General features: G+C 42.8%; 1 protein-coding gene across 6 annotated transcripts in view; it reads left to right on the top strand.

Moving 5' to 3' along the window:
* LOC140191614 (signal transducer and activator of transcription 1-like) overlaps nt 1-21,043 on the top strand; it is a 97,459-nt gene that overhangs the window by 43,683 nt on the left and 32,733 nt on the right. For all 6 annotated transcript variants that reach the window (XM_072249168.1, XM_072249169.1, XM_072249167.1 and 3 more), the window contains 8 exons: nt 306-457; nt 3,998-4,156; nt 4,838-4,930; nt 7,833-7,895; nt 9,261-9,281; nt 16,602-16,695; nt 16,796-16,843; nt 18,091-18,174. In XM_072249168.1, coding sequence (XP_072105269.1) covers nt 306-457; nt 3,998-4,156; nt 4,838-4,930; nt 7,833-7,895; nt 9,261-9,281; nt 16,602-16,695; nt 16,796-16,843; nt 18,091-18,174 — 714 coding nt within the window. The remainder of the gene's footprint in view (nt 1-305; nt 458-3,997; nt 4,157-4,837; nt 4,931-7,832; nt 7,896-9,260; nt 9,282-16,601; nt 16,696-16,795; nt 16,844-18,090; nt 18,175-21,043) is intronic.

The raw sequence follows: 21,043 nt of genomic DNA, 5'->3' as shown, positions 1-21,043 counted from the left end.
CACATACAAACCCTGCAATGACGGTAAATTGCAGCCAATAACTTTTACAGCTGACCCGATAGTTCACTATAGCTTTCATTTATTGAGAGAGGATGTTGCATCAAATCAGACGGTAATGGCTCATGTGAGGATGCTCTCTGTGATGACCAGGATGTTCTGGGAAGGTGGAATTTTACCAACTGTACAAAAAGTACATCCTCCCCCCCCCCCCCCCCACATCATGCCTAGAATTTGCTCCCAGAAATGAAAGACTTGTCTAACATTTCCTTTTAAGTGTTTTGAGAGGTTTGATTTATCTTTGGCAGAAAGTCCTTGAGAAATTTGGAGAGTTTCTAAGCGAAGCTGAGATGCTCCTCAGTACACTGGTGAAAGAGGAGCTGGCAGACTGGAAGAGGCGGCAACAGAAGGCCTGTATTGGTGCCCCTTTGAACGTTTGCTTGGACCAACTGGAGAACTGGTATGTAGAATGATGCTTTGTGCTGACTGAAGGAGGTTTTGCAGTTTAAAATTGGTTTATTATGTCATGTGTACAAAGTCACAGTGAAAAGCTTGTCTTTCATGTTGTTCGTACAGATCAGAGCATTACACAGTGCATTGAAGTAAATGTAAAACAATAATAAGATGCAGAATAAAGTGTTACAGCTGCAGGGAAAGTGCAGTGCAAGTGAACAATAAGGAGCAAGATCATAAGGTAGATTGAGGTTGAGTCCATTTTATTGGACGAGGTCTGTTCAAGAGTCAGATAACAGTAGGGTCGAAGCTGTCCTTGAGCCTGGTGGTGTGTGCTTTCAGGCTTTTGTATCTTCTGCCCGATGGGTGTAACATGGAAGCAGGTTCATGGGTTTGGCAAGTGAGACAGAAAACACTGACTATGAGTAGATATATATGAATCATTTACTTACAGAGTTAAAAAATTTTGACTAAACATATAAATTCCCCCAAGTTACACAAACTACAGAAGTAAATATTCAACAGATAATTAGCAAAAAACGCAGGCGGAGCATAACCTTCCCAACGGTTCTGGGTACAAAAGGAAAGAAAGTGAATATTTTGCACGTGTTACTCTTTTATGCCCCCGAGGTGTTTGAAATTGGACACTAGGTGCTGTGGCACGGAAGCCAACCAATGGGGAAAAGAGCATCACAGACTTTAAACGAGCCATCACTGATGGAAGTGGCTTTCAACTGGCCAGATAAGCCACACCCCCCACAAGAAAATTGGAGGAGGGAAGAAGAGTGTGTCTGGGGTGAGGGGATCCTTAATTATGTTAGCTGCTTTACTGAGGTAGCAGGAAGTATAGTTTAGAGTCTGTGGACGGGTGGCTGGTTTCTGTGATGTGCTGAGCTGCGTCCACAACTTTGCAGTTTCGTGTCACAAGCAGAGCAGTTGCTATGCCAAGTTCTTAAGCAGCCAGATAGAATACTTAATATGGTACATCAGATAAAAATTAGCAAAGGCAGAGGGGCTCATCAGGGACATGCCAAATTTCTTTAGCTTCCTGAGGAAGTAGAAATGTTAGTGAGTTTTCTTGGCCATGGCATCTTTGTGATTGGACCCGGACAGGCTATTGGTGATGTTTCTGCATCAGAACTTGAAGCTCTCGGCACCATTGATGTAGGCAGGAGTATGTGTACCACTCTCTATTCTGAAGTCAACGACCAGCTCTTTTGTTTGGGAACGCTTAAATGTGCAGGGCAAGTTTCTTTTGCACAGTGGTGAGTGCCTGGAATGTGCTGCCAGGGGGCAGATGTGTTTGAGGCATTGAAATGGGCACGTGAGCAGGCAGAGAATGCAAGAATATTGGCCATACGCAGGCAGAAGGGAATAGTTAATTGGATCATGGTCAGCCCAAACATAGGCTGAAGGGCCTGTTCTTGTGCCGTACTTGTACTGGTCTATGATTCTGTTAGCATGGAACAGAAGTGTTAAAGGGCCTGTTATGTTGCTGGAGCTCTGTGGGCTGAGAAGATGCACAACCAGACTAGGCTGCTCTCTGGGTGAGGAGGGGTCAGACACAGAGTGAATCTCCCTTCTACACCGTCCCATCACACACTCCCAGGGTCAGACACAGAGTGAATCTCCCTCCACACTGTCTCATCACACACACCCAAGATCAGACAGAGTGAAACTCTCTCCAAACTGTCCCATCACACACACCCGGGGTCAGACACAGAGTGCAATGATGTTAGCAACACTATTTAAATAAGTTGTACATAAGGGATTATTGCTATTGGTTTATTATTTAGTGTTTGTGCAGACTTGCAAACTGAATGGTTGTGTTTGTAATGTCTGACGGTGATCAGAGCCCTGTGCAGGAAAGTTTTTAAAGTGGAAAAGCCGTTGTACTGGGGCAGTTACCCTCTTAATCTCAGAAGTTGGTCCAGTGGTACAAACAAGTGTCACAAACTGGGGTCCTGGTTGCAGTGGATGACCATGTTGTCTCCCGTGCCTTGCTGTCCACTGAGCCTTGCAGTACTATCTTCCTGGCCATTGGATCTGACTAGATCTCATCTGCCCAGTCCCCTGGAACTGACTTCACATGCTAGGACAGACATGTCCATATCTCACCAGGATATGAGGCTACCGGCTACCCTCACCTGGTTTAGCCCGCTTTTTTGAAGCGGTGTACTGGGGTGTGGCCACTGTCGCATGCAAACAGCTACTTGGAACCACAGGTGAGAGCTGTGGACCAAAGGTGAGAGAGCCACCCTGGATTGGACACAACAAGCCCCTTTACCAGAGTTGCTACCCTTCCCTGGATGCCCAATGCACCCAGTTTGGAAACTAAGTGCAATATGCGAAGACCAATTAGGAATAGGAGTAGTCCATTTGGCCCCTCGTACGTAACCACCACTGAAGACAAACATAGCTGATCTGCTGCAGGCCTCATTTCCTCTTCTGTTCAAGTTCCTCACTGCCCTCAATTTTAGACCTTTATCTCCTTCCTCTTTAAATCATCATCCTCAGTGCCATGACCCTCTGGCTGAGAATTCTAGCGATTTGCCTCCCTCTGCCAGAGGAGGTTCCTGTGCACCTTGGTTTTAACTTAATGCCTCCCTAATCTTGGAACTACTGTCATAAAATGGCAGCCCCCATCTCCTCCCTCATGGCAAGAACAAAGACAATTGTTCTGTCTGCTTCCACAGTGAATTCATTGGTCTGCAAATCAGTGAATTCAAAAGCTTTTTCTGGACAACAAATGTTTCAGACTTTGACTCTCAAAACAATGGAAGTTCCTCTGCTTTTAATTTTGCATGATTCATGTATTGCCCAACATGCTTTTACATTAAAAATTCTTTGGAATCCTTGCTGCTGTTTTAAAGCCCAACTAGTTGTTGGTGCAGCTGTCAGAACTTTTAATGTGACTTCAAAAATGCTTGTTATAAACATAATTAAACAAAATTAAAAACAGCTAATTTATTAACAATGCGTAAAATAGCAACTCCAAACAAAGCCAAAGCTCGTGCTAGCCAGAGCGTGATGATTCTCTGGAATTCATTGCCACGGATTGCTGTGGAGGCCAAGTCATTGTGTATAGGTTTATAGGTTCCTGATTGGTAGGAGGGTCAAAGATTACAGGGAGAAGGCAGGAAAATGGGATTCAGAGGGAAAATAAATCAGCCATGATGGAAAGGTGGAGCAAACACAATGGGCCGAATGGCCTAATTCTCCTATGTTTTGTGGCTGTAAGTGTAAAAGCTTTACTTGACATAACCTTATTACCACTGTGGCTTGGTGGAGTGACAATCTTAATCTTCATGATATCCAAATTAGTACATGAGTATATTTTCTGCCTAAAATAAAGACACTTAACTGATAACTTTAAAATTTATATAAATGTTCATCGTTATTACTTTTTTAAGGGAGTTCCATTCCACCTGCCTAGTTATCCAGTAAAATGTTTCACATGAAGTAAAAAGAGAAGGATTTGTCGGGGTTGAACCCTGGCAAAGATTTGCCTGCTACCCTCAACTCTGGTTGTATTCTTATTTCCTAGGTTTACTGCATATGCAGTGTGCTTGTTTCAAGTGAAAAGGCTGCTGAAAAAACTGGAGGAACTGGGAGAGAAAGTGACCTATGATAAGGACCCTTTTAAAATAAAAAGGCCTATTTTGGAGAAGCATGCTAAAATTCTGCTAACCAACGTCATTAAAAGGTGCAAGACAGTTTTATTTGTTTTGGGAGGTGAACTCTTACAGTATATTTAATTTGGGGCCTTTCACAGTACTTGCTTCAGCTGGAGTGTTGCAACTAAAGGGGGGCGGGGGAGAGGGAATGTCGACTCAGACCATCAGTGGCCTGCGTCGGGCATTTTCATGCCTTACAAAGTGCAGGTTGGAAGTCTGTGTGGGGTGCCACTCCTCACACAGACTAGAGCAATGTGTGGTTCAGTGCCTTGCTGAAGGACACAAACACGCTGCCACAGCTGAGGCTCGAACTAGCGACCTTCAGATCACTAGACGAACGCCTTAACCATTTGGCCACGTGCCCACATAAACTAAAGGTGTTGCAATACTTTTATTCAATATTAATAGTTTGGTTAGTTTGCCCAGATGAGCTGTCTGTGTGTCACCAATTATTTCAGTATTTTGCCCTTTTTCATTCCACGTAAAATGGCCTGGAATTTGATCATATGGGAATAACATTCTAATGATGACTATTTCAAGTAAAATTGAAGGAGAGGTATGGAGTTAGAAACAGGAAAAAATTAATATTTTAAAAAATGCTTAATTTGAAGAAAAGCAGGCGATTGAGCTACTGCACTGGAAATAATTTTCAAAATGTTGTGTTGCTTTCTTTAAATAGTAAGAAATTGTTTTTAACTTTTAAAATGTAGTGCTTTCGTTGTGGAGAATCAGCCTTGTATGCCTCTTCAAAGTAAGATGCCTCTGGTTTTGAGAACAAGCTCACAGTTTGCTGTTAAGGCACGGTAAGTACAGATGTCACCTTAACCCTTCAATGTGGTAGCAGACACGAGGAAATCTGCAGATGCTGGAAATTCAAGCAACACACATAAAATGCTGGTGGAACGCAGCATCTATAGGAAGAAGTACAGTCGACGTTTTGGGCCGAGACCCTTCGTCAGGACTTCCCGAAACGTTGACTGTACTTCTTCCTATAGATGCTGCCTGGCCTGCTGTGTTCCACCAGCATTTTATGAATGTGGTAGCAGAACTGTGTTTTAAAACAATTGACTCTATTGTAATGATTCGTGCTGATTTTTTTGTATGCAGTGCAAGTATGGCAGAGGAGAAAATACCAAAGCAAAAGAAGGGTATTTCACTTGTACAACTTCTTCCTCTGGCGTCAGTTTTTAAGGTTCTAGCCCTCCTTTAGAGGTGAGAATGTAATCTAAGTTTATGTTCCTCATGAAGTAGATATGAACTGACTTAGAGCTCCTTTCAGGATCTCAGGATATTCCAGAGCACTATGTAACCAATCAAGTGGTTTAGAAGTGTAGATTCTGTTCCGACATGCAAAATGTGGTGCCAGTTTGTGCGGAGTAAGTTGCTGTTGACTTGATTATCCTTGAGGAAAATTGGTTGAAGCACAAGGATGATGGAGATTTGTACAATGAGAGGACTGTCTTGAGATGTTAAACCAAGTTTTAGGTAAAAGATCCCATAACACTATTTGAATATAAACAGGGAAATTCTGTATGGTGTCCTGGCCTGTTCTGGCTCTTTTCTGAGGTGATACATCTGGCGTAGCCCATTTTTTTAAAAAGTAAGTTTCTGAATGTTAGTGTATTAACTAGGAATCCCGCAGCAAATAACTTTCCTCCCAACTCCCTAAAGCTTATCCACTGTCTACAAGACTCAAGCCAGGAGTGTGGAACACTCCATTTGCCTGGGCAAGTACAACTTCGATAACACTCAAGAAGCTTGACAGCACGCAGTATGTGGCAAGCTACCTAACAGACAACCTATCCACGACTATTCTCTCACTCCTCCACAGGCACACAGCAGCAGCAATGCATACAATGTACAGGATGCAATGCAGCAACTTGCCAAGAGTCTTTGGACAGCACCTTCCAAACCCACAGCCCTACCAGCTGAAAGGACACGGGCAGCAAACACCACTGCCTCCAAGTTACCAAGTCGCACTCCTGACTGGAAAATATTATCTCCATTCCTTTACACTCACTGGGTTAAAATCCTGGAACTTTTCCCCAAGCAGCACTGTGGTTACACCCACACGTCAAAGACTGCAGTGGTTCAAGAAGGCAGTTCACCACCACCTTCTCAAGGGCAACTAAGAATATGTTTAAAATGCTGGCTGAGATTGTGAAACCCTCAGATAGATAGAACTGCAAAATCTTGTAAAGAAGTATGGTTATTTATAACTTACCTAAATTGGATTTTCATACACTTAAGTAAATAAAACTGTTTAGAAAAGTTTAACAATCAGACTAATGAAAAACATTTAAATGGGTCTTCTCCTATCAGATTCCTCTTCTTTCAGCCCTTTACTTCTTCCACCCAGCTTCTTACTTCATCCCCTTTCCCCCAAAATTCCTCTCATCTGATCTCACCTATCGGCTGCCAGCTTCTATTCCTTTCCCCTCCCACCCCCCCCACTTCCTTTCCAGTCCTGATAAAGGGTCTTGGCCCAAAATGTCGACTGTTTATCCCCCTCCATGAGTTCCTCCAGCATCTTTGTGTGTGTTGCTGTGATTCAAATTATTCTGCTCTTCGAGAGGTCCTATGTGCTTGTGCTACGCTTTTTTTTAACGACGACTGGATGGGGAGGTGCTGTCCCACTTGCACATACTCGAGTTAGTATTAGTAAATTTATTTTCACTGACGAGAAATACTTGGTTTTTAAAACCACCAGAATCCACGATACATGTAGAATAAGGTGATAGGAATGTCTATTAGGCAGAACACTGAATATTCAGGCTGTTGCAGTGTAGAGTCATAGAACAGTACAGCCTAGAAATGGATCCTTTGGCCCATCTAGTCTGTGCTGATATGTTATTCTGCCTAGTGCTATCGACCTACACCTGAACCACAGCCTTCCATACTCCTCTCATCCATGTACCTATCCAAACTTCTCTTAAGTGTTGCAATGAAACCCGAAGCCACCATTTCCACTGACAGCTCATTCCACACTTACACCACCTTCTGAGAGAAGAATTCTCCCTTGTGTTGCGCTCAAATATTTCACCTTTCAACCATAATCTTATGACCTCTGGTTCTAGTTTCACCCAACCTCAGTGGGAAAACCTTGCTTGCATTTACTCTATATCCCTCAAAATTTTGTGTACCTCTATCAAATCTCCCTTCATTCTCCTGCACTCCAGTGTCTTGATAGCAGACGGGTTTTTATGGTCTCATTATTGTACAGCACAGAAACGGGCCTTTCAGCCGACCGTGTCCTTGTTGACTTATTAAGTATCAATACACAGTAATCTTTCATACCAGCGTTTGTATCTGTAGCCCTCATTTTGTTTCCTAGTGAGTCATTAGAATTGTACTGTACGCGAACAGGCCTTGTTGTCCTCCCACATCCATGCAGACATTTTTGCCCATCTACACTAATGCAGACAAATGAGATTAGGACCATATCCTGTGCTTTGCCTATTCAAGTCTTAACTTGTGATGATGCATGCTAGCAACTCCTTATATCTTTGTACCAAGAGAGCAGGTGGTGAAAATCTGTGCACCAACCGCTTCCCCCATTTCCTACCACTGCACCACCATAGTGGGATTATTTCTGACCCTTCAACAAACTGGCAAAACATTGGCTGACCAAGCTTTGTTTGAATTAGTCTTGAAATGTCAATTCTTGTAGTTCCCATTTTTAGATTGTGTTCTGTCCTCTTTCAGCCTGTTGGTGAAACTGTCAGAGGTGGGCAATCATCTAATGAAAGTGAAGGCTTGCATTGATAAGTAAGTTTTTATTAGTAATACATCTTACAATGAAAAATTACTATAATTCACCTGCTTCTTCCTTTGTGATTAAGAATGGTGGGCTATGCACACAATTTTGTGATTCTTCATTACTTTTACTTTTTGTGTTTTGGCAAGGAAAAACCATTTCCTTCCTCCTATCTTGTCGTGGGATTGGTATTGGGCTGATGCAAAGCACTCCTGGGAGGTAGCAGGATTTCACCAGAATGTTTTGATAGGTTTGGGTTTGTATCTCCCTGAAAGTGGGAGCTACAAACCAGTGACGAGACAAACTTTCTCACTGTGTTCAAAATACTGTTGTAGTTCCCATTTGTTTTTCCACTTCAGCATTATTGTAAGAAAACTGAAAATTCAGCACAATACATTTGATTGTTTCAGTGCTGCAATTTCCAAAGCGTGCAAATAGGCAAACACTAATTTCAGGACCTTGGTGCTGCCCTGCCATTCAGCAAGGTTATTGCTGATTTTTCTCGATACCATTTCCTACCCTCTTCATGTGTCCCCAAATTCTGTTAGTACCAGGAAATGGATTGATCTGATTTGAATGATCTTGATTAACTTTTTAGGCAGGTGCCCTCTTCAAACTTTTGAGGAACTGAAGGTTGGAATGGCATCTATAAATTTGCCAGTGACGCAACTGTTGTTGGCAGAAGCTCGGGTGGTAACAAGGAGGTGAGAGGAGTGAGAGAGAGAGGTTGGTTGAGTGGCAGTGCAAAAACAACTTTGCACTCAACATCAGTGATACCAAGGAAGTGATGGTGGATTTCTGGAAAGTGAAGTCCAGTACACAAGTGTAAAGGGGAATGAAGTAATTGTTACTCTGAATCTGATGTAGCACAAAAAAAATAAGATAACACAAAAAATATAAATGCATGAGGTTTGCTTATATGTCCTCTGTCCATAAAGTAATGCAAGGCACAGGAGTGTCTATACATAAGGTGACTCTAACAGGAAATGATAAGTAGTGGTGTTCGGGTGTATGGAGGGTTGGGTTAATGGGTGGAGGCGTTTATCGGCCTTCTGCTTCGGGAAAATAACTTTTTTGGAGTCTGGTCCTGACGTGGATGGTACATGGCTTCCTCCCTGATTGGAGGTGTCATCTTTGTTTGCAGCACAGTCTAAGTAAAATCATTTAAAAATAATTGCCAGGGACATTTTTGTGTTTTTTGATAGGGAAAAGGGTTGGTATGATGGAATGCTCCTTTAAATTATTAAATTGGATCCATCTGGTGATGATGTCTGCACAAAGTATCTTTTACTGCTTTGAATGTTGTTTTTGTTCTGTTGATATGAACTAAGAAAATCTTGAAACATTTATCAATTCTATTTTTTTTTAACTTGCAGGAATTCACCAAATGGAAAAGGGTAATTTTTTTTTAAACTAAATTGTTCATCAAAATATTTTTTAGTTAGCTGCTTTCCTATCATGGGTGTAATAAATGATTAAACTACTCCACTTTGAACCATTTGTTACTGTCCTTGATGACTTAACCTGGCCAAGAGGATTGGCTGGTAGTTTCCCACTTTTTTTTAGTCTGTCAAATCAATTAAGGTCGTGAACCAAACAATTTTATAGTTGCAGAACCCAAGACAAATAGTATTGCTTCATACTTGCATCTATTTTCCATGTCAGTAATTGTGGATCTGCTTGAAGGATTCAAGACTGAATTGATCACTGTTCAGTTGAGCAGGGAGTAAAGGAGTAAAGAACATAGGACATTACAGCACATGAACAGGTCATTTGGCCCACCCATTGTGCAAAACCAAATAAATTCATAACCAAATGGCCAACTAAACTGATCGTTTCTGCCTAGATAATGTCCAGATCCTTCCATTTTCCTCACATCCATGTGCCTATCTAAACATCTTAAAAATCTCTAATGTATTTGCCTTTACCACCACTCCAGACAGCGCATTCCAGGCGTGTATGTGCATGTGTGTCTGTCTTTCTGCTCACATTTGCTTTTAAATTACCCCCTCTCACCTTGTGTGTATGCCATCCGGTTTAAGATATTTCAACCCTGGGGGGAAGAAGTACCGTCTGCCTACTCTTTCTATGCCTCATAATCTGAAGAACCTCTATCTGATCTACCCTCAGCCTTTGCCGGTCCAGAGAAAACAACCCCAAGTTTGTCCAACCCCTCGTTGTAGCACATGCTCTCTAATCCGGCCAGCATCTTGGTAGACGTCTTCTGCACCCTCCCAAAACCTCGATATCCTTCCGATAATAGGGCAACCAGAACTGTATGCAGTACTCCAGATGCAGCCTAACTAGTCTAATAAAGGCAAGTGTGCCATATGCTTTCTTAACCACCCTATCAACCTGTGTAACCACTTTTCAGGGAGCTGTGAAATTGGACCCCAAGATCCCTCTGCTCATCAACACTGTCTCTTTGTATTTGACCTACTGTAATGCTGAATCAGGTTCGTGAGTCTGGCAAGTGAGACCGGAAATGCACTGACATCAAATGGGTATCATAATCATTTATTTACAAACGGGAAAAATTCAACCAAACATTCGTGTTCCCCAAGTTACAAACACTACAAATCAGAGTATCCAACAAACATGCTTAGTTAAAAGTGCATGCAGAGCGTATGTTCCTAATCGTCATGCCTTAAAGGAAGAGAGAGCAAGCCCCTTCCACGTGCAATTCTATACACCCAGGATATTTGAAACTATCCAAGGCAGCTGCAGTTTCTAAACTAACCAGTCACAACAGAAGTGACTTTCAACAATCAGAATAAGGCATGACCCCACAGGATACCCCACCCCTTGAAAGTTGTGAATGTGATGATCCAACCTTCAGGCTAGTAGGACTCTCATGACCTCCTCAACTAAATTGCACATAAATTGCTAGAGTACAATATGCAGTAATACAATAATCACCTCCCAGTAGTCCACCAGTCTCCCTTTGCCTCAAAAGGCCACCAGCCCCACCCCAGAGTGTAATAACTAATGAACTGGTCTCCCACTTACTCTTGTACACTGAGATGTGATCAACTAGGTGAGTGATGTTACCCATGCCGTGAGGAATGTAGGTGCGGCATTCTTAACCAGTAACAGTACAAGTGCCACCCTGTGAACAGGTAAACTAAGGCCATCAAAATGCGTTCCTGGGACAATCTGGTCATACCATGCTGAGGAATACTATCATTCAGAACATTCTGACTTTGTAATAAGCCTCTTACCAACCAGCATGGCAAGGTGCTCATCCAGGGCACTGGGGTGGCATACATACTGCACCACCCTTTGGGAACCACGGGTAGGCCTAGGAACTGCCAATCTAGTAAATGTAGTAAATCTGGTAAATGCCATTCAGCATCCAAGTGCCCAGCCTCACAACACCATTTGGCATAGACACAGCCATCCCAGGATAACGTTCCTGGTCACTTGCCATCCACCTTGCACCCTGTACCTGTACTCAACGTACCACCTACACCAACACTGTCGGGTGGGGAAATCACTTTAAGCGTCAGGACATTGCAATTATACAAATGGTACATAAAGAAATACCAGCCCTTAAAGCACTCACTTTAGGAGCTATTAAGACTCAAGTCCCTTAAGGCTGTTGCCATACTTTCGGTTGAGGTTGGCTGGAATAGACTACTACATCCCAGCTCCCCCAAATCAGAATGCCAAAGCTTAAGGGGCCAGATAATGTCTGCCAACAGTCTTTTCCTTGTAAATTCATCAATCTGACCCATTGGTCCAGTGTGCAAATTCAAACGCCATCCAAAGCTATGGAGAAACAAGTAACATTAAGACAATAAACACATAACAGGATTTAAAAACACAAGAAACAAAGTAACTGACTAAACAAACAAGAAACAAAGTAACAGATTAGAACACAAAATAAAGACAAGGCTGTACTCCTAAAACTTCCTATGGAACTGCAAAAACTTAAAACTGACAGTTAATTTTTCAGAGAAACAGCACTTGTCATAGAACAACTGTTAAGGAAACTAGGTGGGGCCCAACACGTTCAGACTCTTAAAGGGAAAGGCCATGCACACGTACGCACGCGTGCACACACACATACACCCCCCCCCCCCACATTTCTCTGCATTCGAATCATTGGCATTGTATTTATAGGGAAGAGGATGCAGATTGAATGGTTCCCTCCCTATCACAATGATGAGCAAATGTATTAACCACCCCCTGATTCCCACTGCTGGTGTATGTTAGCTGATATCCTTTGCAGGGAACCCTGAATGGAATATGAGGTATCTGGCAGAGGACAAAAGGAACCTTTATCGAGAGAGGACTTGAAGAATGACCCTTCTCCCTCCATAGTCTTCCTTTTTGTTTTTGCTCCTCCTGACAGTATTTCCACATTGCGTAGGAGGTGGGGGTACAAACCCCATTTACCTGCTTCTCCTGAACCCCAGATTTAAGCAACGCTAAAAGCACTTCTTTACGGGACATGTGGGATCCCCCACTCCCATCTGCTTATCTAAGTTCTGTACTTTGCTATTGGCATCCTCTTCTACATGCTCTTAAACCTTGTAATAATTGAATTGTTGTAGCATGATCAAAAGTTGGTGCTATTAAAGACAACACTACCCATTTTATTGGGAAAACTGCAATCGTAACCACGTGTCCTATCATTCTAAAAGTTAAGTTAACATTCTCTGGTGAGATACCACTATTGTGGTATATTTCTGTGATAAGAGCCCACTGGCATAGAACTTTAGTACCCTCCTCTGCTGTGTCCCACTCCTCTTGAGGTTTTAAGTTCCATTCAGTTAGAGTGGGATACCCAAGTTTAACTGCTGCTGTTGCCTGAATTCATAGTGATGCACTACGCTCAGGGGACACAAGCACTCTTCTCAAGGCATTATTGAGCACATGTTGGGATGATAGGCTCCCTAAAGCACTTACCTCTCTGTTGGACAGGATCACTCCGGTAAACCCTCCCCATCCCCCCATATCCTCAATAACCACGCGGTCAAAGACTCCCCAGCCTTTTGTCTGTACCTATCCCCTAAACTTGCTAATTCCTTCGTGGAGAATTCTCTGAGCTTTGTTGCCTCGAAGGTGTTCGTACACCACCCCTGTACATACCTGAGCCTCTTTCCCTTCCCCTCCAGAGAGGATGAATCTGCAGACCAATGCCCCTCGCGGCAGGTGTAGTAATGTGTAATCACTGGACTGGTCTGTACTGTTCCGGACACACAAGGGACAAAGCGATCATTTCGAGGATTCAACCGAGGGTTCCACTCTACTCTGTCTTCATTTTCATCATCCGGCCGGATATCTCCATCTCCCAGCCCCACGGTAGGATCATTGCCCCGTCTCAACGTGGCTCGAACCTTAACGGAATCAGGTTCCCAATTGCCCTTTCGAGGGGCCTCTGAATCGTGTGCTTTCATTAGCCGACAGGCTATCTGTATATTCTTCTAATTTCGTAGCCCTACTCTGAGCCGTCAATAGTGATTCACGCAGAATAATGCAGTGCTGTCTGAGATCTCTGAATTCATTCTTAAGGCTCGCTATAGTTTTATATTGATGTCTTACAATTGCTGCAAAAAGCCAGAAAGCCATCGGCTCTCTTTCTGGCTGGGAAAACCCAATGATTTAAGTATGGAAACAATGTGATGTCCCATTTTAACCCTGGCGACATCTAACTGGTCTGACCAATCTACCAGTATCCCATAACCCATTAGTAGGTTAGTGAGAGTTCCAAAGTCCTCACTGTTATCTGTCCACCCTGGGGCTTTTCATCTCTCATATGGAGGGTCCACTCTTTTAAATAACCTCTTAAAGAAATGCATTTTGCTCAAAAAGCTATACACTGCTCACAGCATCAAATGTAATGTTGAAACAGGTTCACGGGTCCAGCAAGTGAGACAGGAAATGCATTGACTTTGGATAGGAATATTGATCATTTATTTACAAACATTAAAAAATCAACCAAGCATTCATGTTTCCCCGAGTTAGAAACACCACAAAGCTGAGTATTCAACAAAAAATACATACATTCAATAAACATACTTAGTTAAAAGTGCATGCACAGCATACCTTCCCAATCGTCAAAAAAAGAAGAGAACAAGCCCCTTCCACATGCTGTTTTGTATACCTAGGATATTTGAAACTGGACACCAGGCATCTATCCAATGGGAAAAGCAACTGCAGTTTCTAAACTAACTAATCGCAACAGAAGCAACTTTCAACAATCAAAATAAGATTACCCCCCCCCCCCACAGGACACCTTCCAAGGTGCAACACTTCATATTTGTCTGGGTTAAACTCCATCTGCCATTTCTCTGCCCCTATCTGTAACTGATCTATATCCCTTTGTATTTTTTGCCAGTCTTCTACGCTATCCACAATGCCACTAATCCTTGTATCATTGAAAAATTTACTAATCCACCCATTACAATTTCATCCTGGTCATTTATATACATCACAAATAGCAGAGGTCACAGCACAGATCCCTGTGAAACACCACTAATCACAGACCTCCAGTTTGAATAAGTCCCCTCAACCACTACCCCCTATCTTCTATGGGCAAGCCAGTTCTGAATCCAAACGGCCAATTCACCATGGATCCCATGCATCTTAATCTTCTGGATGAGCCTCCCATGAGGGACCTTATTAAATGCCTTACTAAAATCCATGTAGGCTACATCCACAGCTCGATCTTCATCAATGATCCTCGTCAAAAAGCTCAAGTTAGTAAGATGGAACTTGCATCACACAAAGCCATGCTGGCTCTCCATAATAAGGCCATGGTTTTCCAAATGCTTATAAATCTGATCCCTAAGAATTCTCTCCTGTAACTTCCTACCACTGATGAGAGACTCACCAGTCTACAGTTTCCAGGATTATCCATGGTTCCATTATTCAATAAAGGAACTATATTAGCTACTCGTTAGTCCTCCAGGACCTAGTCTTTGGTGAGAGAGGATACAAAGATATTGGTCAAAGCCCCAGTCATCTCTTCTCTTGTCTCAATAACCTGGGGTATATCCCATCAGACCTTGGGGATTTATTTACACTAATGCTCTTTAAGAGACCCAACACAACCTCCTCTTTTACCTCAAAATGCCTGAGCACAACAATACACTCAGAACTGATCTCCCTATCCTCCACGTCCTCTTCGGGAAATGGTGATGTAAAGTACTCATTAAGGACCTCATCCATATCCTTTGCGTCCAAGCAGATGTTTTCCCCTTTTATTCTTGAGTGATCCTACCGTTTCCTCAGTCGTCATCTTGCTCCTGATGTAAGTCAAATTTCTCCAAACCAGGGTGTAAATTGCAGTAGTACACATAACACATGTTAACTTGTGAAGAAAAGGTAAGAAAGTAATGTAACTTGGGGATAGAATATATGCATAGAATGCTTTGGGGTTCTCTTTAATCCTGCTTGCCAAGTACTTTTTCGTGGCATTTTCTGGCTTTCCTAATTCCATTGTGTTCTTTTCTGGTTTCTTTATAATCCTCGAGGGCTTTGTTTGATTCTAGCTTCCTAAGGTTTACATACATTTCCTTTTCTTGACTAAATTCATCCGCTCTCTCGACAATCCAAGGTTCTTTCACTTTACCATCCTTGTCCTTCCTTCTGACTGGAGTATGCCTGTGGGCAGATGGTCTTTAAACACCCTCCACATGTAAACTTGCCAAAAAACACCTCTTTCCAATTCACACTCCCTAGTTCCTGTCTAATGTGCTCGTAATTTGCCCTGCTCCAGTTTAATGCTGTCTTACAAGATCTACACTTTGAAAACCTCATTCACAATTTTTAATTTCAATAGGTACATTTAATATTCTTCTTTGCATACATCCACGTAAGCAGACGAGTGCCCCAAAGAATGAATGACAGTTAAATGTTAGAACCCCAAAGCACCCCCCAGCTCCCCCCCATGCATAAGCAGCAGTAAAGCCATGACCCCCCACCAGCAAAAAAGCATCAGTGCCCCCCACCAAGCACTCAAGCGTGTAGCAAAGCATCAATAAAGACACAGACCTGCAGTACCCTAAAGACTACTCATTCACCCAGTATTTGACATACCACAGGCTTTCTGTCCCCCTAATAAGAGAAAAAGAGGTGTCCCCATTTCACAATTTCTTCAATGCTTTGTTCGTTGCCTTCCCAGGCAGCACCATTGGTCACTCCTAGCTGCTGTTTCTGCCCTTGTTCGAGCTGTATTTGTTATGTTACAGTAGTAGACTTGAAAAGGCAAGAATTTAGTTTTGGTATTCTTGAAGTGGCCTGTCAACCAAAAACCAGACGAGGAAAGCCTCTAAAGTAATTAGTTGCAGTAGGTTCTGAGAGATACAGCATTGAAGCAGGCTCTTTAGCCCACAGGTTTCTGCCAGACATCAAATGCCCATTTGCACTAATCCAGCACAAATCCCATTTTATTCTCCCAACATTTTCTTCAACTCTCTTCAGACTCTACAGCCAATTAACCTAACAGCCTGCATGTTTTTGGTATGTAGGAGGAAGCCAGAGCACCCAAGGGAAACCCTCGTAGTCACAGGGGTGATGTACAGATTTCACACAGACAGAATCGAACCTGGGTCTCTGGCGCTATGAGGCAGCGGCTCTATGAGCTCTGCCACTCTCCGGCCTGAGTGTGTACCATTTATAAGGAGAGTGACTTTGAAATGCATGTGTACTTTTTATTAGATAGTTATTACCTGCAAAGTTAATTAAGTTAATACTTCACTCACCAGGTATCGTAAGTTCAATATTCTCGGCACATATGAAAAGGCAATGAACATGATGGATTCCAAATTTGGTGGCTTGTGTGTTGATTTCAGACATTTGGTAAGAGTGTGGCTATATTTTGCAGCTGTGGCTGAAAAGTTTTTTTTTGTGTAATTTGTGTGGTGGAAACCATATTTTAAAACAATTCTTCTGTTTGCAGCAACTTAAGGAGCAGAAGTGTATTATTGGAGGCAAAGGAAGTAATGAGGTAAACACTTTTAGAGCTTTCTACCTTGTTACTCATCAGTTAGACCCTGAAGTTAACCTCCAGATTTATTGTCAGTAGTATTTTAATATGCTGAGATTATCAGAATTTACAAAAACTTAGATTGAATATTGAACGGGGTATAACTGCAGAGAAAAAGAAAATAGGAAGCTAAGACTGGGAGCAAAAACCAAAATACCAACCATATTCAAACAAAATCAGGAACTGCAAGTACTTGCAACAGGTACAATGCCTCTAAAGCAAGAGCACTAGTTCGTTGATGATTTTGTTGCTACAGTATTTTTTGGTCATAAAGGGATTTGATACTAGGAATGTTGATTGACCATGTACTCTTGACAGATGGCGCATAACGCCAATCTCTTATGGTTTTCTTACAAAACTAGGGAAATTGTGTGGGTTTCACCATTTTTGCCTTGGGCTGCTGAGGCATTGTTAGTTTCTGCTTGGAGGTAAGGTGTATAAGACATAAGAGAATTAGGCCATTTAGCACATTGAGTCTGCTTCACCATTCCATCAAGGCTGACTTATTATCCCTCTCAACCCCATTCTTCTGCCTCCTCCCCATAACCTTTGACACCCTGACTAATCAAGAACCTATCAACTTCTTTAAATATACCCAATGACATGGCCTCCACAGCTGTCTGCAGCAATGAATTCCACAGATTCACCACCCTCTGACTAAAGAAGTTCCTCCCCGTTCTAAAGGGATGTCCCTCTATTCTGACGATGTGCCCTAGACTCCCCTACTATCAGGAACATCCTCTCCAAATCCATTCTATCTACATTTTTGAATATTTGTTGGGTTTCAATTAAATTACCCCTCTCTCCCCCCCCCCCCCCCCCCCATTCATCCAATCGCCAGTGAGTACAGGCCCTCAGGTCCATCAAACTCTTGGCATTAATCCTTTCATTCCCAGGATAATTCTCATGAATCTCCTGTGGACCCTCTCCGATGTCAGCACATTAAGCCATCAGGTGTGAATGAAGTTGCTTCATTTCATACCAGTAAACATTTTGCAATTCTGTTAAAGCATTTTATATATATCCTCTGATTTTAAAAAAAAACAGCGGTGTAATTCTTGTAAGCTTTATAACTAACTCGTAGAGCTTTGGTTCTGTCCAGGGGCTGCTGCAATTTCTGTGCCTGTTTTATTTGTCCTCCTGTTGAAGTTCTTTCTCCCTCTTTCGTTCATTTCCACCCCTCCTCACTGTGTCAACATATTTTACAGGCTTCACTTACTGTAACAGAGGAGCTCCATCTCATTAGCTTTGAGACTGAGCTGGTTCACCAAGAACTCAGCATCAAACTTGAGGTAAGTTTTCCCTTTAACTGTACCTGCGGGAGATTTGCCATAGGTCCTGCCAGTGAAAAGTCGAGCCTTTACTCCAAGTTTAGCTGTATTTGCCACATGTATATAGAAACATACAGTGAAATGTGTCATTTGTGCCCATAACCAACACAGTCTAGGAATGTTCTGGGGGCAGCCTGCAAGTGTTGCAACATTTCCAGCACCAACATAGTATGCCCACAACTTACTAAGCCATCCATCTTTATAATGTGGGAGGGAGCCAGAGCACTCAGAGGAAACCCACATGGTCACGGGAAATTGAACCTGAATTGGTTATCACTGGCTCTGTAAAGCATTGCAGTGCCATCCGGGGAGATGGGGGAAGTGGAAGGCAGTGCTGTTCTCCTAAATTAAATGGGCTAGGGATAGAATTGTCAGATCGAAGATGGGCATCTACAAGATGCTGTGGGCCATTGGCATAGATTGAAACGTGTACCACTATAACTTGTAACACCATACTCACGTACCTCTTAATCTGTGATTGCAATTGAGACAGAGGAGTTAACCATGGTTCAATGAGGAATGCAGAATGACATGCTCGGAGCAGTGGCCTGTGTCCCTAAAAATGAGGCAACGTTCTGGTAAAGCTGCAACAAGGCTGTGTATGCTGAGCAGTGAAAGCAGCGTGAAATAGATAGGGCTAACTTGATCTTATAGTTAATGGATTGGATTGCAGTTGTGCAGTCCCAGCATGTTTAGGTGTAACTTGTAGCTTATGGTGGACCTTGTAATTGTGGGGCGGAGGAATTCCAATGTCCATATAACTGACCCAGGTGCGAGACTGGATAGCTCTGGGCGCTGAGAAGTTGGGGCATTGTTTAGTCAATTTAAACACCGGCCCAGATCGACTGAAAAGTCGGTGTCGGAATCCAAGGTGAGAGCCGATTTATTTATTATTTTATTTATTTATTTTTTGCTTGCTCTCAGCAATGTTTACTCTCTCTATGGTGCTGAGGCTATGAAGACTGACCCGGCTGCTGTGCTTCATGCCTGCTAATATGATAATATGCCAATATAAGCAAGGCTTCAGGCCTACTCCGGTGTTCAGACCTGAGGACTCAATTTAGTTTGTAACTTTGTTGCTCGCTTCAACTGTTCGCATGATTTGTGTTTTTTTTTCCTTTCTCTTGCGCATCGAGTGTCGGTCTTCTATTTTCTTTAATTAGGTTCTTTTGGATTTCCTACTTTGTAGCTACCTGTAAGCAAACAAATCTCGAGGTTGTATAACTTATACATTCTTTGATAATAAATGTACTTTGAATCTTTGAAATTCTTGATGAGAAGAGGAGACCTGAAGGACTTTCCCCATATTCAGCTGTGTTCAGGCAGAGGTCCTGTGTGGTTGACCCATCTCTGCATTCTTACCTTAGTGATACCTTTAGCATCACTAAAGCCACTGTAGCCACACCAAGAACACTGGTGTGGCAAAGACAATGGGACTAGACAACATCTCTGTCACATTACTGAAAACCTGTGCTCCAGAACTAGCTATGGCTCTAGCCATACAACAACCAGCATCTACATAACAGTGTGGAACATTGCCCAGGTATCTCCTGTCCAAAAAATACAAGGCAAATCCAATCAGACTAATTACTGTACACTGGCCTATTCTCCATCATTAACAAGGCACAAACCAGAAGTGTGACAGGGGAAGCTCGGTACTTATCTGAATGAGTGCAGCTCTAATGATGCTCAAGAAGCTTGATGCTACCCAGTATGAAGCAATCTGCTTGATTGATGCTTGATCAACTACCCTAACGCCGCTTCTTCTGACATACAGCCTCTGACGTACAGTGTGTTCTGCAAAATGGACTATCCTCCCAAGTCACTCCATAGCACTTCCCAAACCTCTCCCCTGTACCGTTAAGAAGGATGAGGGCAGCAGGTGCATGGGAGTACTACCACCACAGGTTCCACTCCGCTGTGCACTGCCCTCACTTGGAAACGTACCTTGGTGCTCCCTTGTTGCTGGGTCCTAATCCTGTGACTGTCTCTGTGACAGTGCATTGTGAGAGCACTTTCACCATGGGAACTGCAGTGATTCACATTCTCCTTAACCAAGAGATGTCTAGGGATGGACAGTAAATGCTGGCCTTGACAGCGATGCTGGGAGCACAGAAAAGGAAGGAATTTTAAAAGGACCAAAACAGTTGGTGATTTGACTGTACAAATTTCAGGCATTCATGGAGATGTGCGATAGGGAAACCAGCCATCAGTTCACACTGACCATCACCCGCTGTTCCCATTCCGTTACCCCCACATTCCCATCAAAACCCCGTCCACCAGATTCTATCAGATGATTTGCAGGCACTGACCTTGTGAATCTTTGAGATGTGGGAGAAACCAGTGTGGTCTCGAGGAGAACATGCAAACTCCCCACAGGCAGAGCCTGAGGTCAGGATTGAACCTGGATCTCTAGCACTGTGAGACAGCGGCTTTAGTCACGATGCCTCCCATATTTTATCTTGGTTATGTTCATTCTTCAGCTAACATTGAGAACTAAGTTCATTGGCTGCTGACAATATGTCATGATTTTTTTTCATTCAGTTGAGGTACAATGAGTTACTGGAGTTGTTATTTTCTGTTTCAGAAGGCCACCTCAGATTTCTCCTGTCATAGCTGTATTGTAGCTATCCATCCAGCTGCCTAGCTACTTCCCTCACACCTGCCTGATACTTAATACTTCAGCTGGCTTTTTGACCATGAAATGGGGGAGAAAATGTTGTGATCCAGCAAGTTACCTAATCTTGCCTGTTGAAATTGGACTTTGTTGGCAGAATTACGTCAATAAGATTTTGGCCAAGTCCACTCTAACAGTACTGTGCAAAACAAT

Source organism: Mobula birostris, chromosome X, assembly GCF_030028105.1.
Source record: "Mobula birostris isolate sMobBir1 chromosome X, sMobBir1.hap1, whole genome shotgun sequence".
NCBI classification, from domain to species: Eukaryota; Metazoa; Chordata; class Chondrichthyes; order Myliobatiformes; family Myliobatidae; genus Mobula; species Mobula birostris.
This window is presented reverse-complemented; position numbering and strand designations above follow the sequence as displayed.